Consider the following 25,104-nt stretch of genomic DNA (forward strand, 5'->3'; position numbering starts at 1 on the left):
CATGGACTCCGTCCCCGTCCAAAGACTTTTTTCAAGGACTGCCCCGTTCTCAAGGACTGCCCAGATACTGACTCTAAACTTCCCCTGTTAGAGAAAACTCCACAGCAGGAATATAAAGAAAAGTTACGGTCTAGTAAGTCAGCCAGTTTAATTGTCTAAGTCCCTCTCGGGTGAAACGGTTAGACAGGTTCCTGACATGTATGAGATAGACCCACATAGTGAGAGAGTTAGTCGAAACTCTAAGAGAATACGTTATCGAAAGAATCTTCGAAGTCGATGTATTGTTACTCTATTAATTATGTTATTTCTGAGTTTTACGATTACAGGCATAAGTTATGTTTTACATATATATTTTCCTCCTATCGTTTCACATGTACATTTTTCCTCTAATGATACAGTAGAGCACACATTTAGTGAACTACCTCCTCATGAGTTATCCTATCGTCTTGCCATGCGCAATAATACTTTTATCCGAATATTACACTATTCACACCAGACTAGCAATGCCACTAATTGTTGGGTGTGTGGTCGACTTCCCCCTTTCCAGACACCGAAGGGAGTTCTGCCACTCTTTCCCTATCCGTTTTCACACAATGGTTCGTGTGGAGCATGGTCCACGTTAACGTCATCCTCAAACGATATGTCCCTTCTGAATAGAACATGTTTCCCAGACAAGGAAGGTCTTTCCCATAGAACAGGGTTAGATCTAGAAAATGAAGTATATGATCTAGGTAATTATTCCTCAAATTTCATGGTTTTGAATATTCAGTCCGAGACTACTCCAGATTTGCCTGCTATTACAGTTCTACCAGTGAAAGGCGAATTATGTGTCCGAAAGAATGGTTCAGTACATCTAGGACATAGTGATTGTACTACTGTAGTCGAGTATAGTGACAGTGGGAAATCTACTTTCAAAGCCTCACGTCATTCGTATTTTGTATGTGGCCAGACCGCATATGTACGTCTGCCCCTCGATTGGGATGGAACATGTTACATTGCCTTCCTACTGCCACCAGTTTTTCTAGCCCCATCCGATTATCACAGAAATACACATCTAGTACACGTTAGACATAGAAGAGAGATCGAGTCCCCAATTGTCGATCAAACTGAAACTGCCTTAGAACAGTATCAAGACTTCAATAAAGGTTTCTTTTTCTTCATAGGTCCTGTCCAGAATAGTAAGCTAATACGTAGGCTAACCAGAACCCTTGAAGCAGTAGTGAATGAGACTACTTCCGCTCTAGGCAACTTAACTGAAGAACAATCTGCTATGAGATTTGTCGTGCTCCAAAATCGTCTCGTTCTTGACATCATACTGGCCGATAGGGGCGGAGCTTGTAGAGTCATCGGATCTAGTTGCTGCATTTTCATTCCTAATAACGCACCGTCTGTTTATTCAGCTATAACCAGACTTCACAAGATAGCCCATCAGTTACACCAGAATCCAGGCACCTGGACATGGTCCAGTTGGCTCTGGAGTATAATATCTGCCTGGGGATGGAAAGTATTGTCATTCCTGGGTATAGCAGTAATGATCATATTCAGTTGTTGCCTATGTTTACAATGTGGCCCTGCGATTTGCGGCTTGTGCGCTACATCTTGTATTCCTAGTCCTAAGTCCCGTTCCAAGAAGATTTGAGACGAGCAAATGATGCTATATGAACAGATAGATGGTATCATGACTATTGATGTTTCCTGATGGAAACGTAGGGCACAAGGAGGGAATGAGGAAAATTGAATTTTGCCTTGCCATGTGTGCCTACGTGTTCCCCATCCTATGTTATATGTGCATAATTAATATGCATATATCCCCCTATGATCGAATAAAGACGCAATTATAGTTGTGTCCAACGTTAGTATGCCAGTTTCCAGTCCTCGTGAAAGCAACGAGTATTAGGCCCATGTTGCCAACGTTTTACATTATGCACGTTAATTCATCGAACTGTCCCCGTTTCTAGGCCTCAAAGGGCCTGAACACCAGATTCAAGCTCCAGTCTCCTGAAACCACTCCGAAGGAGCGATGCAGCCCCTCCCGCATCCCTGACCTTTCGCTTACTTCTTGCCGCGCAGCGCGGTGCCCGGCCTGGCTCTGCCAGCCTGTCTGCCAAGAATATGTTATGCCTACAGTTATCAGTTCAGCTCTCCGTCTTTACATTCCTAAGCTAACGAACCGCATAAACATCTTCAGCTATAGTCTAGTCTTCCTGTCTCCATGCAAGAGAATTACTGAATTAGTATCCATAGAAGATTCATAGCACACGCAATACATGAAGAATATATCCATGCACCAGCCTTATTGTCAAGTAGCCTTTGCTCTGATGACTTTTAGATTCTATCAACATGTACTCCAAACACCAGATACCAGATATGCTATAGGCACATGTCGTCCTGACATCTTAGACTTTAGTCTCCTCTTTTAGTGCAGAAGTCAGAGCCCCCAGCTCTCCCTAGTTACACGTCATGGCCCGTTTGCGCGCACCAGTAGGTTAAAGGTTCCAGCTGCCCAGGTAGCCCCCTCCATGTATCCACCCATTTATGACACTTCTGTGACGTTTACATCACATGTTTACGTGCACGCCCTGTGCACGCCTTCTTTGTACGCCCATGTGTTCTTATCTTACGTTTGTCACTTGTTACGCCTACTGTATGTAATGCAATTGTAATGTTTTACTATATATATCATGTACTATTAATGAGACGTGGCAGCTGCCATTCCATGCCATTCTATTACAGGCTGTTCCGATCCTGTCCCTTCCCTTGTGCCTGATTAAAGCCTGTTCAACTCAGATACCCCGGATCCTGCCTCTTATTTTATTGAGCTATCTGTTTTATTTAATGCATAAAAATAGTACCGGCAATTAATTATTTATTTACCACACTGTCCTCTCCTCTCGGGTCATATTCTGAAATCCCCTGGTGTTGTTGAAGTCGATTTTTTCCATTTCAGTGAGGACTGCTTGGTCAAAGGCGAGAACGTTGCAAGAGATGTTCTGGGTTGGGGGGGAGAAAGTGGATTTTTTTTGTAGACCACTGTTGGTCTGATTGTGGTTAGAATCATCGGTCTCTCCAAAGAAGTCTTTTAGCTTAATCTGGAGAAAAGGATCGTTGTTAGGGGTAGGGACAAAACCCAAGCCCTTGGCCAGAACTGCTTCCTCCGTCTCGTTGAGTGTATGATTACTCCGGTTAACGACGTTCGTCCTTCCTTGTTCATTGGTAGCTGGGTGCCTCTGCCCCTGCTCTGTGTTACTGAGCCGCTGGTTGATGGCTCGTCATCCCACTGGAGGCTACTGTCCTTTTTGGGGCCCAAAGCCAGGTTGGTAGAATTGTTGTGGCCAAAATCCAAACGGGTGCATCAGTGGTACAAACATAGGTTAATTGGGGTTTGGGTATCGTCTCGTCTGTGTCCACCTGTACTCTCATCGCTGCTCCTGTCACTTCTTTCTTCTCATGAACTGTAGGTCCAGCTCTGGGGTGTGGGTCTGAAGCGTGGTTGGCGTCTGGGTGCTGGCTGTGGTTGCAGTTTGTCATTATACTCACCAGTCATGTAGGGGTACACTGTTTCACGTTTAAATTTTTGCACATCTTTTTGTAATTTTGTTATCTTTGATTGTGTGAGGTATTCCCTTTATGCCGATTGATCACTGTTTATCTCCTCCAGTTTTTTCTTGTAGATGGTCACATGGACTGACGTCTTGAGTTTACTCTCGCTTTGTTGTATCTGGATAAGCAGAGCATCCGCTAGCTGTCTGGCTGTGCTGATAATGAGCACCAACCAGTCCTTGGTGCATTTCCAGGCTATGCTGGACCAATTTATCCAGAACTCTTTATTGTTCATGAACAGCCTGGGTTCATTTGTGACCCCAAGTCCTTGTGGTGCCGTATTCTTCCTCAGGTACTCTGTCATAAATGCCCCGTGAAGGGCAGTGCAAATCTGTTCCTTCTTTTTGGCCGATAGTGCTTCCCACTCGTCTGAGTTTTTTATGGTCTGTGAAACTGTTTCGGCCAGGATGGAAGGGGTTCTCAAAATGTCTGCGTATGTGCTCTCATCGAAAGCCAGTTCGGTCTCCATGGTAAGGATATATAAGATCGGGTGGATAGTATATCTACCACCTTTATTTTATCGTGTTTCTAGACCCTGGTCCGATGTGACCATCAAAGGCCCCTCAATGTTCCCTCAGCTCAGAAGCTGTACTACAATACATACACACTAACCTCAGCAGATGCCAAGGGTGGGAACCAGAGGCTCGGGGCTAAGGGGCAAGCCAACCTCCACTCTACTATGAATCCACAAAAGAAGACTGCCCCTATATTATGATCCTAAAGGTATCTACAGAGTTAGGGGGAGATGCGTTGCAAATGGGGGCATCCTATACCTGACCAATTTTGGGAGGAAGACACATACTTACACAAACACCCCCAGAACCGAGCAGGGCCCCTAAGAATACCATGAATTAATGGGATATTTTGAACTGTCGACACTAAACTCCTCATAGCGTAATACCACAATATACAACACGGTATTATAATACGTCAAACCTAGCTAATTACTTGGGTGCTCAAACATATATGATACTTTGTCATAACATCACTAATACCGAGAGGTTTTTTTTCTCCATCTGAAAAAATTAAAATTAATTTGTTGAATCTGAGCGCTTCCTCGCTCAGTTTTACATTGTGATAGGCCAAGTCTGCTCGTTTTCACACAGTGCGCCTGCGCTAAAATCCTGTCAGGCTACCGATCCCCGCACACATCAGCACGCATGTGCAAAGCTACAACACTTCGTGCTCGCGAGCGAGCTGATGTCCCATATATTTCTGAGCAATTGCGAGCACAATAACTGTGCTGAATGTACTTTGGCCCGCACCAGCAGATAAGGTAAGTGTGTTTCCCATACTTCTGACCTCTTTTAAAAGACAGAGAAGTTTCGGCCGAGCATAAAACAGACCGCGCATGCGCGGAACAGAGCCTTTACCCCTCTTTTGCACACAGACCAATGAAAACGCAGTCATCAGGATACACCCTCCCCCAGGCAGCCAGGCACCTTCTAGGAGGAAATCACCATCTTTGGTTTTTCTTTCTTCGCCCTAAGTTGGCAGGGTATGCTCAGACGTGAGTGCCTTGCTCACTTTGCCACTGGAGTCAAGCAAGCCCGGCTGAAGACGGCTGTAATGCCAGAAACCGGTCCTGGGAGCTGGATTCCGGTCCAGGGAAGACATGGCTTGGCAGTTCCGGCTGGACTGTTCCCATGAGGCACAGGGTCAGACTGATTTGCATATGGCCATGTCTGAACTGGGGTGGCGGAGTGAGCTAAAGAACGGTGATGGATTAAACCCAGATCAGTTGACTGGGGGTGAGTGTTTGTATTGTCAAGGCTCCGTCCATCACCACCTTTGGTTTTTCTACCTTCTAGGAGGACACAGGAAACACACCTGTGCTCTCCAATCACCACTCATTACCGCTTTTGCACACAGACCAATGAAAACGCAGCCATCAGGATACGCCCTCCTCCAGGCAGCCAGGCACCTTCTAGGAGGACGCAGGAAACACACCTGTGCTCTTCAATCACCACTCATTACCTCTTTTGCACACAGACCAATGAAAACGCAGCCATCAGGATATGCCCTCCCCCAGGCGGCCAGGCACCTTCTAGGAGGACACAGGAAACACACCTGTGCTCTCTAATTACCGCTCATTACCTGAACTAATTAACCAATTGTGTATGGGTGCTTGACTCTGCTGGGAGGCCACGATATTTGTAGTTCTACTTTGTGAGTCCTTTTTAACAAACCAACAGGTTTTAAATCAGGATGTTGGAATCTTTACCACACATGATTGTGTTTTTACTTCTTGTTTTCAGAAAGTCTCAGTAGGTCCTTCCACCTCTGCCCTCCCATGGAGCAAGTAGGCTAGATTATAGGATACGGTAAAAAAACAGTCTTTTCTTTGGTTTGCAAGGCTACACGTGTACATGTCACGTATCTCATATAGACCGAATCACATGCGCAATAGGTATGGCGCTGCATGGATAGTACAGTGTACTTGTTGTATTCATACTCACACTTTGGTGTGTATGCTTCTTTTCTTTTTTGTTTCCTTTTTCTACAGGGTCACTCCTTAGGTTACTACACGAAGAGGGATACTTGTAATTCACAGCCCCTTCACACATTAGTAGCACGTCCATTTTTCTGACACTATGTGCCGGGAAGTGGACATCTAGGTAATAACCTCCCCTTTGGTCCTGAAGAATGCTGCGTACCCATCGGGGACACTTTAGCAGAAACATGTCGACCCTTTATAACATGGTGAAGGGAAAATAATGTCCCATATCACTGACCACTTCTTTTAACTACCATACCTTTGATCCCTGAATAAACTTAGAACATGGGCAAGGGTAATGGTTTTTAATACACTTTTTCACTCCCCCCACGGCCATCACATAGATTTAGAAGTGCATCCCTGTCTCCAGGTGTATGCCTGCCCTCTATCAAACCAAGTTTTTAGAGGGCGAGGACAGCCGATGATGAAGCATGACACCGGGCGGTGTGTGAGGCCAGTCCATAACTTTTTATGATATGCCCCCCATTGGCAACGCATGTCCCCCTAACTCTGTAGATACCTTTAGTCACTCCAAGAGACCAAAAGAGGAGCACTGTTATACTAGGGATGGATGTTAGGCAGGAGCGCCCCAGTAATTCAACACCACCTTCCTCACAATGTCTAAGAAGAAAGATTTCTTTTGTAACCAATCAATGTCTTGCCTTAATAGTGGCTACTGGAATGATCAAGTTGTCCATAGCAGGCCAGATGTGTGAGATGTGGCACCAATGGGCAAACTGGGTTTGATGGAGCATATTGTGGGAGCATCTAAAACTACATTACGTCTAGCCTTGACATTAGAAAAAGGTATGCTGGCTGCTGGAGGATTTTTCCAAAGCGGTGGCAAATAGAGGATGTCCTTTGAATAGGTGCTCTGATATGAAATGTGTCTCTGTGTCAAAGAGCTAGCAACATCACAGGAGCCCTTGACAGTATATCCTTTGACAGCAGAGGTAATTTGATGTCAAATAGACATTCAGAATAATGACGGTCTCAAAACTGAATGTCTTGATAGCAATCAAATATTCTGGGAGCTTTGTTTGATGCTTATTACATCCATGTTGAAGTAGACCAGAGAGAATAATACAGATACAGACCCTTTTTTGCCTTTATACACAAATCTGGAAGGAACGCTTACCGCTAGTATCTAAGAGAATTGCCAATCTGAGATCTCCAATGGCTCAGCTTTCAAAATTACCATGAACATGATTCACTCAAAATCGTTGGGGGCCCCCTGCATGGTTTTGTAGTAAGGACATTCCTCCACTAAGGGAAACTGGGAGCCATGTGATGCACATTGTGCAGGCTGCCTTTCTTTCCAAGAACAAAACTCCGAGGGCCTGATTATGAGTTTGGTGGACATGGCTACTCTGCCACAAACATCACAAATATCATGTCCGCTGTATTACAATTCCATATTATCTTATGCAACTTGTAATACGGCGGATGGTATATTTGTCATGTTTGTGACGGAGTATCCCATCTGCCAAACTAGTATTCAGTCCGTTAGAATGAAGTCATTCTGTAGCTGGATGACAACAAATAAGCAAAAAAAAAAAAGAATTACAGCACAACACTTAGAAAGAAGAGAAAAGGTTGTAAGGGTAATTCACTGAATTGTGAGAAGAAGCTGCCTGAAACCTAAAGGCGAAAAGTTAAATTTTCAGTTTCATAAAGCTACTTCTTCTCTAGCCCTGTTTCCCTCACATCCTTCATTTATTATGTAAAATGAGATTTTAAAAGGATAGAACAGTTCTGAACCCACTAAAGAGAGATTTTTAGTTACACATGGGTAATTTCTAATAGAAAATAACACATGACACCCAAGCAGTTTAGCCTACATAGAAAAAGATATATACAATAAGAACATGTTTTGGAAAATATTGAATCTCTTGTTAAATTGTCCAAAGATCCTTAACATGGGTGGGAATTTCAATGTTTAAGATTATCAGAGAAGATCCCATGTTGAGATCTTGTCAACAAATACAAAGACACATCATGCTATATTTGCATTTTAATTACAGTCTTCAGCATTTATAGTTAAATGTCTAATAGCATACATAGTTTAGAAGTACTCCCTAAATTCAACATATCCAATGTGATCTAAACGCGCTATCAGGGTAGTGAAATTAACTTTCTTTATTGTAGCCGAAATGCGTCGCTGAGCTGGGCATTCACTTAGGTTTCTTTTGCTACTATGAGTGTACTTTTATATCACATTGGATATGTTGTGTTTCTGGAGTAATTTATTAAGGCTGTGTATGGCTCCCTGTGAAACAAAACACCCCTGTAGGGCAGGGGAGATAAAGCGGAACGAAGGACTAATAGTTTAGAAGTACTATTTGTTTTTTTGCAAAGCTGGTGTGGCTGTGGTTTATGCAATAAAGTGTCTCTTACATCACCTTTGGGAAGCTTCAAACTAAGTACACAGGGCCATATTTGGAGAATTGACAAAGGTATAGGTATGCTGGCAAGTATTTCTATTTTATATTGGGAATATGGTTAGTACTAGAATTATTTGCATAATGTATATTCAAGATGTTTTCAAAAACCTGCATTCACTCAAACATCCAGAAAAAATACAAAAGGTTCTACTATACATAGCCAACTTCTACAATCTATCTAATTGTTCACTTGTCACCAAGCAGTGCTCTGGCGTTTTGCTTTCAATGCAAGGATTGTCACTCATTTACCATATGGCCTTCGAATATTATATTTTGTGTATTTTTACTAACCTATGTGGGAAAGGGAGTCCATTCCAGTTGGCACAAACAGTGGCTTATTCAGATCAATGGACACAGATTTGCTACATGTGGAAAATCAGAAGAAAACATTAAGGTGAGGAATTACAGTACATGTTTCACTAAAATAATATTTTTGCAACACGAGGCATTAACCATACAAATGATCTAGGTGGCACTGCATAAAAAAGAGGGATAAACACAATGTATGTTATTTTAAAACCTGGAGTGAAAACAAGAAACTGTACTGTAAAGTCCTCTGGTAACCATATCCATTGCTGTCCAATGGTACAGCCCAAATAAGGCTCATCATGGGCCACTTGCCACTAATCTTTACCTACTTCTTGAAACATAGATTAGACTGGAATCTACATTTACTGTTTGAACACAACTCATATTTTACCACTTGAAAACATCTTTTTAGTTATAATGTGTATCTTTTGGAGGTTGGTCCCACCTTTCAGGAAATTCAGGCTTCCCTAGAACTCATCTCATTCATTATCTGGGCAATGGGATCCACCGTTTCACCTTTATACATGCTTAGTGTGTTTAAAACAATAGGACATTCAAAATCAAATTTACAATCATGTAGACAGTGAAAAAAGGAGTTGCAGTTTTATAATTAATTTCTAACTCTCTCTCTCCAACATCTAAATATATTATCTATTGCCTTTTTCACTTCTAGTAGTGATTGTCATGTTTTCCCTTGCACTTTATCCTTTAGAGACTTACACCACCTGCCAATAATGAACATTTTCAGCTATAGCAATAAAACATCCTTTAATGAAACCCTTACTAAGATAGTGACTTTTCGTCCTGAGAAAGAAACTAGCAGACCCTGGCCAATCGATTCATTTTTTCCTTTATGTGGTCTGTTTTTAGGGTACAATATAGGAATCTAGGAAATGCCAATGTTGACTTTACTGGGAATGAAAATGACTATAAAGCTTGGACGTGCTGTGATGCTGCAAATATTTTCTCATACATTATGTTTTTTTCCCCAAAAATGTACCTACTGCATCAATCAATGATGACTATTCTAATGATACTTCCTACTTGACCGGACAAGTGATCCATGAAAAACCACTATCTCAGCGGATAGCATTCCCAAACGAGACAATGCTGCCTGGAAATCCCTGCCCATCCCCATTCGTAAATTCATTTTCACGCCCAGTTTAACTCTTGAAATTATTAGAATGATGGCCCTTTTCTTTATTCATTTCTGAATTATTATTGACGATCTTCGTTTCAACTGGGACAAGCATATGTCACTGCATGTTCTACAATAAAGTTGAAACAACATAAACATGCAGCTGGCCAAAGTGAAGCCAAATGGCTACGGACTTGAGGCACATACGGGCAAAGGTACCTACAGAAATTGTTATACCCAATACATAAAGGTATTTTCACAACTAAATAAACCTACTTGATTAGATACCATTTCCTATATAAAATGGTATCCAATCTCTTGTTTGGATATTAGAGCACTGTGGGTCAATTTGATGAAATGAATTTCCATATACTGCTCAGCTGCTTATAGGACATTGATCACGGTACTCTCTAAACCTTGAATGGGTTTGCATACTTTTTCTATTGTACAGTTAAAGATGCTAAGCATAGGCAAATGCTTTCTAGAGATTCAATGTTTGACTACTGGGATTCCTGAAGGTTCTACATTTCCTACTATACGTTTCATTTATATGGGCACGCCTTTAACATCTATAAGAAAATTATAGCTTGTCAATAGGGTGACACTCAGATGTATCGACAGTGTCATCTTCTGTGTAGCTTTAATGTCTAATATCATCTAGCATTCCAATACCTGTTGGCTTTATTTCTCCCTGGTCTGCAGAAACAAAAGGGGGTGTGTCTAATCATGAAGTTACTTTGATCTGAAATGGTACTATCTTTAATTACACCAATGTTCCTCCATCAGTTCTTCCTGCAATAACTAGTGACATTCCTTTTCTGTTTGTTACAACAAAGCTTTTGATCTTGTTATTCTCGGTCATCCAGTCAGGGATTTAAAAATAGATTTATAAAGCTCTCTTTTTTTAGAAAAGTTAATATTATTAGTCATAATAATAATAATGATAATTATAATAATAATCGAGATTAAAATAATAATGAGAATAATAATACCAACAACAGCTGTATGTTTGCAGCAAGAGAACAAAATATAGAACTTTATGTAGCTTTTAGATTCTTTTCCACTAAACTACTTTTGGTTAGCATTGTTAAGAGCCAAACCATTAAATGCACTAGGTAAAAGTTCTTACTCATTTATTTATGTTACCACGTTCAACACAAATGTAATTAATCAATTAACAATACTCAACATATTATGAATTGTGCCTCTACTGAGGCTGCCAGAGCACCCCTAGAAAATCGTTGGGAAGGAGTATCCCAAAATATTCATAACAATTAGTTTATATCACAGGCCTAATGTTCCTGTGCATGTGAGGGTCAAAGGGAAAACATGCATCTCATCTTTGTTAAGCTTAGCCTGGATGTCCTAAAATACCCTGATTTTATATATTTTTCCAACAGAAGAGCACTAAAGTGATGACGCAAAAAAATGTAATGTTATGTTTTTTTTAACCATTAATCACTGTTGACCAGCAAGAAGTTTAAATAACAAATAGTCAAAATAGCGTAGTTTACAACATTTGCAGCAATACAAGCAACACTTACCTTCTCTCGAGTCCAAATGCCAAATGGTTAATAAGAGCACGTGTTTTCGCCATGTGTGGTTCAGATTTGCTTGTAAACTAAAAGGGACAAGATACATACGTACAAAACATTCAGAAACGTAACAGGATCATGAGTGTATATACTATGTTCATCCTTTGAAAAATTATTCCATACCTACATGCGTGTAAAAAAATATATATGTGTATATATATATATAAATATATGTGTGTGTGTGTGTGTGTATATATATATATATACATATATATATATATATCCTTATATCAACAGCACTCCAGTACGCTCTCAGAAAACGTCAGCCAGCCAGCTTATATTCCAAGGGTGTTTATTCCATAAAACAACATGTTTCGGCTTACAAGAAGCCTTGTGAACAAGGCTTCTTGTAAGCCGAAACATGTTGCTTTATGGAATAAACACCCTTGGAATATAAGCTGGCTGGCTGCTGTTTACTGAGAGCGTACTGGAGTGCTGTTGATATAAGGATTTAATTACCGGCATGCTCCGTCGGTTGTGTACGCCAATTCCCTCGGGGCAGCAGGAAGTCGGAAGGAGCGCTTTTTGGATATTATATATATATATATATATATATATGTTATGTTATGTTATGTTAATTATGCTTGTATAGCGCATGGCTACCCCAGCAACGGGGCGTCCCAGCGCTTATGGACATAACAAGAAATACAGAAAGGCGGCCAGTGAGAAAAGCTAGATAGAGGAGAACAGCCAAGTTTTAATCTGTTTTCTGAAGGACATGTGATTCGTGGTGGCCCGAGCTTTTAGAGGGATCAAATTCCATAGCTTCGGGGCGAGGTACCTGAAAGAGCGACCACCAGCTCTACTTCTCCGTATTTTGATTGTGCCAGCAAGGGATAGGTCCGCTGAGCGGAGAGTGCGCATGGGGGCATAGAGAGTACACAGTCCCTGCAGAATTCGTGGACCGGAGCCATATAGGATTCTGTGAGTAATGCATAGAGTCTTAAATTGGAAGCGTTGTTTTATAGGAAACCAGTGCAAACGACTAAGAATCGGGGAGATATGGGAGGTTTTAGGCAAGGCAAACAAAGTACGGGCAGCCGCATTCTGAGCTCTCTGTAGTCTATTAATCACTGTCAGGTTAGAGCCCCGCATGAGGACATTGCAGTAGTCTAGATGGGATAAGACTACCGCCTGGACTATGACCTGATGAGTGGGAGGCTCAAAGAAGCCAAGAATAGGTTTAAGAGCACGCAAGCGGCCGTAGCAGGTGCCCGCCACTTTTTTGGCATGAGACTCTAAAGAGAGTGAGCTGTCCAACATCACACCCAGATTTTTTACTACCTCCTTAGGAATAGGTGGAGGTCCTAATATGGAGGGCCACCAATGATAGTTCTAACTCTGGGTTTCCTTGCCAATGACAAGTACCTCTGTTTTGGAGGAGTTTAACTGGAGACAGTTCTGGGACAGCCAGTTAGAGATAGCCAAGATGTCCTCCTGGAATTTGATTTGATCTAGCTCAATGTCCTTAGAGATAGTGAAGACAAGCTGAGTATCGTCAGCATACGATACCAGCCTAATTCCACGATCTCGTGCCAACACTGCCAGGGGGCGAACATACACATTAAACAATGTGGGGCTAAGTAGAGAGCCCTGCGGGACCCCACACTCCACCGAGTGCCTACTGGACGAGAACGGCGGGGCATGCACCTGGAAGGAACGGTCCGATAGAAAAGATGCGAACCAATCCAAGGCACTCCCTCTGACTCCGGTCTCCCACAGTCGCTCTAACAAGATCCTGTGGGAGACCGTGTCAAAGGCCGCACTCAAGTCCAGCAGAATCACAAACGAGGTCTCGCCCTGGTCCTGCACCTCCCTTAGATGTTCCATGACCGACAGTAAAGCCGATTCCGTACTGTGTTTGGCACGGAAACCATTCTGAGACTCATCCAGAATTCCATTGGATTCCAGATGAGTGGTCAGAATGGAGTTCACATGAGCTTCCGTGATCTTAGCAAGGTATGGAAGAAGGGAAATCGGTCGATAACTCTCCGGCCTAGCGGGGTCTAGCGTTGGCTTTTTTAGGAGGAGAACTACCTTAGCATGTTTCCAGGATTTGGGGACGACTGCTGACTGAAGAGAGTTATTAATCAGCATAAGTCCCTCCCGCAAAATGGACTCCTGGCAGGCTCTAAACAGATCAGGTTTCACCGGGTCATCCGGGGAACCCGACTTAACCCTGGAAGCCAGGGATTCCATCTCTATCAATTCGATAGGTGGTAAGGTTTGAAGTGGGCACAAAGAGGAAATAGGACCCAAGGTGGGGCCAGGAGCCATAGTATGGCCATCCGGGTGTAGAGAGTTATAAATCCCTTTTATTTTGTCCAGGAAGAAGCAAGATAGCTCTTCGCACTGAGCATCAGATGCTATCAGATTACCTGGACCTTCCGGAGCCTTAGTCAGATCCTTCACTAATGCAAAGATAGTTTTGGAGCGGTTGGTACTGGAGTTGATCAGGTCAGAGTAGTACTTCGCTTTAGATGATTTGATAAGTTCATGATATTCTTTAGTGGCAGATCTAAAGTTGGTTTTAGCCACATGATCATATGATCGTCTCCAAGTACGCTCCAATATCTTGCATTGCCTTTTTTTATCTGCAAGGGCCTCAGAGTACCAAGGGTGAGATTGCACACGTTTAGGCCTCGATAGTCTGATAGGGATAAAATAGTCAAGCGACTCATTTATCCATTCCCTATAGGCTATGTCGGCCTCATCGATGTTGCTAGGCCCGACTGGGCATAATACTTTCAGTCTGGTTTCAAACAGGCCATTATCCAATTTATTCCACGGGCGTCTCCACCGTAGAGGGGGAGGCGCATCCCTGCGGCCGACTGGGATCTCAATCGAGATAAAGACTGGGAAATGGTCGGTCCAGGTAAGGGGGCTAGGAATAGTGGTTTTAACTTCCTGGATGTTAGTAAATACTGGGTCCAGAAGATGACATGCCTGATGTGATGGCCCATTGACTAGCTGAGTCAGCTGGCATGCCTCCAGATCACCTAGGAAGTTTTGGATAGAGGGTGCATCACGGCGCTCAAGGTGAAGGTTGAGGTCCCCCAGCACAGTGAAATTTGCTGATCGAAGAGCTAGCGCCGAGATGAGCGACACCAGTGAGTCCTAAAAGGCGCTCGCTGGCCCAGAGGGCGATATACCAGCAAACCCGTAAGGGTAAAAGTATCAGAGACCCTCACCTTAAAAGTCGCACTCTCACAATTAGCTACACATGTGGGGTTGAGGGTACAGGTATATATACTTTTAAAAATTATTGCAATACCACCACCCCTTCCCATAGGTCTGTTCTGGGCACAGACCAGGTAGCCTGGAGGAAGAGCCAGGGTTAGAACAGCTGAAGTATCAGCAGTAGTCCAAGTCTCTGTCAAAAACAGAAGGTCAGGGGAGTGGTTGATAAGTAGCTCATGAACATCTTCATAGTGTTTTACTAGAGACCTACAGTTCAAGCTCACTACCTTCAATTTAGTGGAATCATTGACCCCCAGGATTTTGGCTGTTGACATCAAATTACCCTCTGAGGCCTTAAAGCCACATTGGTCGCATTGTCCGCATAGAGAACCGGGGTGCCACATATGAGCCCTGCATCTCGCATAGCTCCTAAGAGCAAACAGCTCCTCACGAGCATAAGGAGGCATTTGAGCACCTAACGACCAGAGGTCCCGGCTCCTAGCGACGGACCAGCGCGGACGGGCGCAGACGGGCTGTGGATATATATATATATATATCAAAACAATACCCTTTCAGGCATAGAGTGACATAAATTATGCAAAAAAGAAGCAGAGAACTCTGGGTAGTTCTCAAGCTTAGGTAGAAAGCAGCTCCGGCGTAGAGCACTCTCAACACCAGCGACACTCTAGATCTGCTCATCTCAAATGTCTGCTTTTCTATCAAAGTCTTTAAGCATAGGATTACCACAGTGCCATCCACGCCGAGATAGAAAGGGACAACGTCTTTTGCCATTTCTACAGCAAATTCTTTAAGCATAGTGCTAGCACAGTGCTGTCAATGCCGAGCTGTAAAATGACAAAAGCCATTTACCACTCCAGGCACAGTATTACAACTTTGAATTGGTAAAATACCAACCAAGCCAACCTAAAATGAGCAACAAAAGCAACCCCTGGCACAGTTTTTCGCTCTACTTAGAGCTCTTCAGAGAGGTATAACTTTGTCCAGACACAAGGGAGCACCCAGTGTAAGTCAAAACAATAACCTTTTTAGGCATAGAGTGACACACAAATTATGCAAAAAAGAAGCAGAGAACTCTGGGTAGTTCCCACGTTTAGATGGAAAGCAGCTCCTGTATAGAGTACTCTCAACACCAGTGACATTCTAGATCTGCTCACCTCAAATGTCTCAAACGCCTCGAAGATGCAATTGAAAACCAACTTCACCAAAAGATGTATCTTTAAATTGCGAGTTCAGAGACCCCCCAAATCACTATTTGTTCCCAATGGGAAATTACACTTAAAAGATATTTCAAGGCAATCCCCCATGTTACCCTATAGGAGAGATAGCCCTTGCAATAGTGAAAAACGAAATTATCAGTATTTCACTATTAGGACATGTAAAGTCCACCAGTACATGTCCTACATTTTAAATACACTTCAACCTGCCCATTGGGCTGCCTTTGGCCTTCCTTAGAGGTGACTTCCTTTTAGTAAAAGGGAAGGTTTGAATCTGGCAAGTGGGTGCACTTGCCAAGTCGAAATGGTAGTTTAAAACTGAACACACAGACACTTCAGTGGCAGGTCTGAGACATGTTTGCAGGGCTACTCATGTGGGTGGCAGAATCAGTGCTGCAGTCTCACTAGTAACATTTGATTTACAGGCCCTGGGCACACATGGTGCACCTTACTAGGGACTTACTAGTAAACCAAATTTGCCAATCATAGATAAACCAATCAGCAATACATTTTAGACAGAGAATATGCACTTTAGCAGTGGTTAAAAGTGGTAAAGTGCACAAAGTCCTAAAGCCAACAAAAGCAGGTCCGAAAAAATAGGAGGAAGAAGGCAAAAGGTTTAGGGATAACCCTGCAAAAGAGGTCAGGTCCAATAAATACTAAATTAAATCAGTTGGTCAGTCTTTTTCACCTAATATGGGGATTATAACTTCGATTGATTCAATTCTACCCAACCATTAATAACTGTAGTAATGACCCATTCTTGACTAATGATTTCATTTACAAGGGCACCATGTCTGGATTACGTATGATGGAAGAAAGCATATTGTTTGCTAATTATATAAAAAGAGTTGTGGACTCAGAGTAGGTTCTCATGTGATAATCATTTTCAGTGCGTGGCTGCTCTGGGTAAAATAGTAAAAGCAATGAGGTATTACACATATTCATTGGACCCCGCTCTGTTTGGAAGTTTCAAGATTCTTCTTCCACAAACTATTGCAGACGCTCGTAAGCAGACGTTGACTAACAAACCAAACTGAACCACAATACTTCTATGAATTCGGTGATTATTACTTGGAGCACATGAATGTTACACCAACAAAATAGTATTTACTTTCTTTCATATCAGGAGCTACCACCGTTTCATAGAAGTGCCAAAATATATGCAAGCAGGCACGGTGGAATGTTTCAAGATCTTTCAATTGTGGAGTGTTCACAAATTGGAAGAAAAAAATTATTCATTCTGCACGTGCATTATCAATTTGATACGCCTTTACGTTACCAGTACTGAATACAGCCAGTCTTAGCTATCATTCAATAAACAATGTTTGAAACAACGAAAGAATAACCGTACAAACCATTAATGATGCACCATAATAATGTGAAACAAACCGAAGGGTCTTGCATATTATTTTCCTCTTCTCTGATTCAAAATCCTAAATGGATGTGGAGTAAAAGAACAAGATATATTACTAGTTTTCTGAGCACAAACGTGTAAAAGCCAATAACGTGAATGGTATTCAAAATGTGAACAATGGCTAACTCCTAACCGAACAAGAAATTGCACATACATTTCCTTCATAACTGTCGATGTATATTTCTACTTATATTAACTTTCCAGCAGAAATCACAGTTGAATTTATACTATCATAAGAAATCAGCCATAACTAGAGATGACACAAAGGCTACTTGAATTTGAGCTGTTTCGATAATTGTTCAATTCATATCACCAATCCTTTAATTATGTGTTGAAAAATAACATTACAGCCTAAAGTGACAAAGGAAGGCTGGGATACTTGTTTAGGGTAAATATGTATTATTAAGGCTTATTTTGTCTGTCTATTACCACATAATATCAGAGAGACATCAGAAGATATTTAAAAACCTAAAATTTTAAAAGGGGCGAGGAACAAGAGAACATGCATTTCCCATCCATGCACCCAGGATCTGGAACAGCATCCCGTATTCATCAGAACCGCCAGAAAGCTGCTCCAGTTGAGGAAAGAGTTGAAACCTTACATCACAATGCATTAACCGTCCACAAGTTACCTTCCCCTCCTATTACTCAGTGACTTTAAACTTGCCTTTGACCACGTACAGTGCTCTGGTGCCTTTTGGCTAGGTTTAACCTATATAAATAAAGAGCACAACAACCCAACTCCAAACACATGCTCTATATGAAGAGTCAAAAACTAAATATTAAGAACACAACGTTTTCATATAGGAAATATCTCTCATTTCTTTTATTTGAAATTCATAAACATTGTTTTGAGAATAGTGATTTCAGCAATAAATTCAAAAGAGCTGTTGAATTTATTTTGCTGATCCACAGGTATTAAAGTAATCAATACCACAGACGTTACAGAAGGTAGATGGGCCATCTCACAAATCATCAAAGACAACCAGAAACTCTTTATTGTCAACCTATGTGCATTCGCTGCTGATTGCCCCACCTTTTGGGTAGACCTGAACAAATGGCTACATGAAATCCCAAAGGGCTCTAGGATCCTAGTAGGTGGGGACTTTAGCCTCCCAATGGACCTAGTGCTGCGTAGATTATCACCCTGTAAACTTAAGCCAGGGAAATCACACACACAAAAGAAAAAACTTGGCACCACACAACTTCACCGACATCTGGAGGCTTTTTAACCCAACAGGTAGTGAGTTCCCTTTCTACTCGAACCCCAATAACTCTCACTCGAGAATAGATTATGTACTTACCAATCAGAAACTTACTCCCTCATGCTTGAATCCGAAGATCAAACCTATCATTATATCTAATCAGGCCTGCACGTCAGTAGACATCAAGATCACTAATTCCCAAAATTCTGATAGACTCTGGCACCTCAATGACACACTTCTAAACAATCCCTCTTAGGGGGAAGAAATAAGATCAACAATTGTAAACTATTTAAAAAAGACTACATCTCCAGACAAAACGCTCTGGGAAGCGATGAAAGCCACTCTCAGTGGCAAAATGATCAATATTATGATAAACATAAATAAAGCCCCCAACAAAACTCTGAACCTGAAATTAAGGTCAAACAGCTCAAGCGCTAACTTATTTCTAAACACTCGACACAAAAATTAGGTTAACTCATAACGCCTAAATACCAATATAATAAATGAATAAGCGAGAGGGCATATGCATGGCTAAACACTTATAAAGCAAAAAGATTGTGCATATTCAACAAGGGCAGTAAGTTTCTTGCCAACAACTACCTAACAGTGAAAGGCAGAGTGCCTCGATCAATGCAACCAAAAGCAAATTAGTTGAAATCGAAACTGTATCCAAAGAGATTGCAAGCTGCTTTGACCAGTCTTATAATGAACCCTATATTCTAGCCCGGCATCCAAACCCTTCAGACTGCGAGAATTACCTTAAGATTATAAATCTCCCCTCGCTTACAGAAGTGGATCAAACCTCCCTTAATAAACCATTTGAGACAGTAAAAATAGATAATGCGATTGAATCATTAAAAATAAAAAAAAACTGGTGCACCTCCCACCCCCTCCCCCTTTCCCAGAGTAGCTGTGGAATCAACGGCTAAGAGGCTGAAAGCTGGGCCTGTGTGGTGGCAGCAGAGTATGAGAGGAGCCATGATGTGATACGGCCGTCCCTCGCGGACTCGCATGATGAGCAAGCCCAGGCGGTGAGTGGTGGTGCCCTGGGCTCTCAGCTGCGGATGGAGGAGGCAGCAGCTGGTGTGGTCATCCTTAGGCCCCATAAAGGCCTGCAGTGAGGGAGATGGAGGTCCGGAAATCGCCGCTGGCCAACGGATTGCGTGGCCCAGATCGTGCCAGGGGTGCGTAGCAAGGTAATTGTTTTGCTGGACGTCCGGAGTGTGGGATCCAGTTAGGCTTGTGGCCCCGGACTGGTTGAGTGAGTTTAATCAGTGGCACAGAAACTTTGAGTGAATATTGTTGGCGTGGGTTCTTTGGTCCAACAATCCTGTGCAGCTGCGGCTGTCGGATCCTCCGCTGAGGAATATGTGTGTAGCCAATGGAGTCTACCGGGCCAGGGGTCCCCATTACAAGGCAACATGACTAAAACAGATCATCCGCTCCACTAACAAAACAGAGCACCATGGATCAATACATAAATGTGCAGACTGCTCGGTCAGTTCCAGACTATGCTGCGCTATTAGCGGCCATTACACAGTTGCACAACATTCCAGATACAAAGATTGGGGCTGTGGGCTTCGAATGTAACCTATTGCTGCAGATCGCATAACAGAATCAGAGACCAGAGTATTGACTATTGAGAATACTATGACATCCCTCCAACAAACAATCAATAAACTAACTTTGCTGACCAAAGAATTAGCGGTACAGGTAGAAGATGCAGAGGGCAGTACCCGCTGGAACAATTTGCATTTTTTGAGGCTCCCAGAGGGGTGTGAGGGCTCATCAATGGAGGCATTTCTATCCTAGTGGCTACAGCCCGTAGTACTTGAGGGCTCCCTGTCCCCTTGTTTTGTTGTTGAGAGGGCGCATAGGGTGCTGGTGAGAAAGCCCCCCCCCCACCTGCCCCCCAGGTGTGTGGCCTCGGCCTGTAATAGCTAAGCTTCTAAATTACCTAGGCAGAGATGCCATCCTTAAACATGCATGAGGTCAAGATAAACTCATGTATGACTCATGCAATCATCATATTCCGGACTATACTAGGATTGTTCAACAATGTCAAACCTTGGTGGCGGCGAAGCACAGAATGTGAGAGTTGCACATACAATATATGCTGTTATACCCTGCACGAATGGGGGTTGTCTACAATTCACAGACTCTGTTCTTTGACAATCCTGAGGCGATCTTTACATGGACAGATGTAACAATATGTGTGCGGCCCCATACGCCTCCACCCATAGAGTCTGACTCCTCTCAGAGTGATAGACGGAATTGTGACAACAAATCTACTGGGAAACGTTCTAGATCTCGCTCTAACTGGTGAATACAAAGTCATGGAGACGAACATTAGTATATAGCATGAGTCTTTGAAGTGATGGTTGCTACATTTTGCTTCTTACTTAGGTGTCTGCCCTCACTGCCAAGGCGGTGGAAATTGGTCCTTTACTTTTCAGTGGGCTTTACAAGTCTGACTGCTCCCCTGGAAGAATGTTTACGGAGACTTTCCAGGGTAAATGTTTAGGGGGCTAAGAGTTTGGGGATCCATTGTGAGGTCTCCTCTGGGCCCCTTTTGTGGTCTTGGTGGGGTACCCACCATAAGATACTTCTGGTTTCTCAAGGTATTGGGATGGGGGATGGGGAGGCTATATTGGTTCTGGGAGTTAGTTTTGTCGTTTCAAGTTGGCCTAGACAGAGGTAAACCATGAATCTCAGATATTCGGGCCCTGTATGGTTTCCTACATGACTATAGATGGCTGTAAATGACATAGGTAGCCAGGTGGGTCGTGTCCACATTACTACATGCTATGTTAGGGGGATACTGGATAAAGTCAAGCATGGCGCAGTCCTTAAACAGGCTAAGAGATTGGAGACGGACATATTGATGTTACAAGAGACTCACTTGATGGGATCAGGGGCACCATGCCTGGCACGCTTTTGTTTCAACCAGGCATTTCACTCCGGATTTACCAGGGGCTCAAGGGGCACAGCAATTCTTATTCACCACAGGGTTCCCTTTAGGTTGACCAAGGTAAGGACGGATATGGGTGGGAGATACACCTTAGTGAGGGGAACACTTTATGGGAGTCACTCTTTCTGGGCAGCGTGTACACCCCCTATACTGGGTCAGGCATTTATGGTCGGAATTCTATGCCTCTGGGATGAGTTATCGGAGGGATTATCTATCCGTGGTGTGTGGGGACTGGAATGATGTGCTGGAGATAGATAGATGCTGCACGGTGGGGGTGCGTCAGAAACTTGAGAATCTAAGTTGCACCTCAGTCTTCCTTGGGATGGCGGATGCATGGCGGGCTTATCATCCAGCAGATGCCTATTTTTAGGCTGTATATGGTTCCTTTTCTAGATTAGACTACCTCCTTCTCCCTATTCCATATATTCATAGAGTCTCAGCAGTTGTGATTTTGCAGTGGGGTTGTGGAACCACTTCCTTGTGGCCCTCACCTTGCATATTGGTCCTCATTGGTACCCATTTCAGTGGCACATGTCACCATGGCACCTGCGCAATCCATCATATAAGTTGCTGCCTGGTGGTTGAATACCTCTCCCTCAATGTTTATACGCCTTCATTTAGGAAGGTCCCGTGGGAGGCTTTAAAACCCACGATACAGTGGAAGACATCAGCTTTTGCAACGGAGGACAACGACGTAAAACAGATAAGATAGTGGAGCTGAAGGCTCAGCTGCAGGTTTTGGAGGGAAGGGCTTGTGGGGATGGTGGGGCGATTGCCTAGCACCAACTTCTATTAACCCAGCAACAATTGCAACAGCTGCTTTTAGACGAAGCTAGGCAAGCCTGGCAGACGGCGCAGAGTCGGCTCTATCAGTGGGGTGACAATATGTTTCTCAGACCCTTTGCTATGGATTATAGAACTCTTTATGCCCGAAGAGATGTCCTGACTTTCGACCAAATTATCAAATTTGTGCGTACCATGCATTCCTGACTCTTGTCGGACGCTGTTTGTAAACATCTTGACAAACCGATTACAGAGGAAGACTTGTTGGGGGAGTTGGCAGGCCTTCGTTCGGGTAGGACTCCGGGATCTAACGGGTTCCCTTGCGAGTTCCTGAAGGTATATATGCCACAGTTGGGGAAACACTTGCGAGTGTGATTCAGGAGTGCTCTGATGTGGCGATTCTTCGACCAGACTGGCAACATGCAGAGATTGTGGTCTTCCACAAGCCGGGCTGTCCTCCAGAAGAACCATTCTTTTATCGGCACATTTTGTGCCTCAATGTTGAAGTAAAGTTGCTCGCTAAAGTATTGGCCCATCAAATTATTCACTATATTTCCGAACTGGGCCATCCCGATCCGGCCGGTTTTATGCCGCAGTGGTCTACCCGTGATAATATTTGACGTGTCCACAATGCATTGGCAAAGGTATCTTGCTTGGGGAGGCTGGCAGCCACTGTGTTGTCTGACATCAACAAGGCCATTGATTGAATTAGTTAGGGTTATTTGCTGCCCTCCTACAGTTCCACGATTCCTCTCCTATGACTGTCTCCTATATACTGACTCCTCTGGATCTGATCGGTGGTAGGCGCAATCTCCGATCCCATTCCTATATATATAGGGGATCTAGACAGGGTCGTCTGTTGTTCCCCCGTGTTGTTCGCTCTCGCTGTGGAGCAACTGGCTGTCTGGGTGCGGCAGGATTCCCTGGTGCGGGGGTTCGAGTGGTATGCAGAGGTATCCCACAGGATTGCGTTGTATGCGGACGATGTCCTGTTTTTTCTCATGGATCCCGTCTTTTCCAGCCCACAGATATTGCAGATTATGCAGGTCTTCAGTGAAACATCAGGGTTCTATATGAATTGGGAAAAGTCAGTCATTTTTCCGGTGAGAGGTGTCCAGTATGAGTTAGTGTGGGCATCAGACTTGCCACACGCTATGGATGGCTTTCAATACCTGGGGGTCTTTATATGCCCTGATCCGGCCGCCTCGTGGCTCCACAATATTGGTCCCTTGTTGTCTAGGGTTTGAGAGGGGGTGAGAGTGTGGACCCATTGCCCTAGTCATTGTTGGCCATCTTCAAGATGATATGCCTGCTGTGAATGCTATATCGGCTCCAGAATTATCCCTATGATATTCCGGGTATGTGGTTCAGTCGGGTGAATGCCGTCCTTAATCACTTCCTGGGGGGTAGGGGGGGGGCTGTCCATGTACCGCTCCAGACCTGTGTTCAGTCCACAAGCTGCGAGGGAATTGCCACGGCTGACATACAGTCATATTATTCTGCATCTCATCTACTCAATGTTAGCGACTGGTGGTACAGTGACCAAGAGGATCTGGCTTATGTACCGCTCCAGACCTGTGTTCAGTCCACAAGCTGCGAGGGAATTGCCACGGCTGACATACAGTCATATTATTCTGCATCTCATCTACTCAATGTTAGCGACTGGTGGTACAGTGACCAAGAGGATCTGGCTTATGTGGTAGAAAAGTGGGAGATGGGCAGCCAGTTGTGGCACAGGTTTTTTCTCGTCAGGTGTCTGCACTACCGGGGTTTTGGGATTGGGATGCAATCTGACTTTCCACATTAGGTGATATAACGAAGAGTACTGTTTTGAAATCTATCCAACAATTACAGGAAGAATATCAACTCCTACGCAGCCAGTTTTACAAATACTTACAATTCAGTCATGCTATACTTTCACATATACAGAACCTTCTGGGATTGCCCGAGTTTAGCCCACTGGAGGGTAGGCTGTTGATGGGGGACTTGGGTGCCCTTAAGATCAGACAAATATACCAGACCCTGATTACGTTTATCCCCACTATATTGGTGGTCCTGCGGTCGACTTGGCGGGGGACCTGGAGAACTTGGGCGTTGATGACTGGACAGAGGCACTGGCGGCCCACCTGGTGTGGACATTTCCTCTCGCCACCATCTGATTCAATTCAAGTATCTGCATAGGGGCTAATATACTAGACACTGTCTATGGCGGATGAGTGTGATATCATCCCCCATGTGTTTCTGATGTGGTGTGGAGGCTGGGATCTTCCTCCATACGGTCTGGAGTTTGAGTTCTGTCGTTGGAAATCCCTCTCAATTCCAAACTGATTCTTCTCCACAGTACAGAGGTGATGAGGGAAATCGATATTAGTAGTATTTACTGTTTTAGGGGTTTACATTGGCTAAGCGAGACATAGCCCAGATCTAGAAGGCAGAGTCCCCACCTTTAGTCGGAGTTTGGAAGAAGGCCATGGATAGATGCATGGGGTTGGAGATTGCAATTTTCCAGGTGAGGGGCTGCCCCCAGAAACATGCAAAACTTTTGCAGCGTTGGGCGAATTTTAGAGGTATAATATTAACACCTGTGCAACCTGATGCAGCTTTGATTGAACTGGCGGTACAACCATATGGGTCTGCGTTGTAAGAATGAGTAAAAATATTTTTTGTACAGTATATGTGTCTCTATATGCAGATGATATACAGGGCTCTGGGGGGCTGTGCCATGTCTGT

At 43.5% G+C, this 25,104-nt stretch overlaps 1 protein-coding gene across 1 annotated transcript in view; it reads right to left on the reverse strand.

Moving 5' to 3' along the window:
- The window catches only part of DYNC2LI1 (dynein cytoplasmic 2 light intermediate chain 1), a 352,340-nt gene that overhangs the window by 88,995 nt on the left and 238,241 nt on the right, over positions 1 to 25,104 (reverse strand). Inside the window, exons 8-10 of the mRNA XM_078647108.1 lie at positions 17,357 to 17,434; positions 11,533 to 11,609; positions 8,833 to 8,903 (exon numbers count right to left, since the gene is read on the reverse strand). Coding sequence (XP_078503234.1) covers positions 8,833 to 8,903; positions 11,533 to 11,609; positions 17,357 to 17,434 — 226 coding nt within the window. The remainder of the gene's footprint in view (positions 1 to 8,832; positions 8,904 to 11,532; positions 11,610 to 17,356; positions 17,435 to 25,104) is intronic.

This window comes from Lissotriton helveticus, chromosome 6 (genome assembly GCF_964261635.1).
Source record: "Lissotriton helveticus chromosome 6, aLisHel1.1, whole genome shotgun sequence".
Taxonomy (NCBI): domain Eukaryota; kingdom Metazoa; phylum Chordata; class Amphibia; order Caudata; family Salamandridae; genus Lissotriton; species Lissotriton helveticus.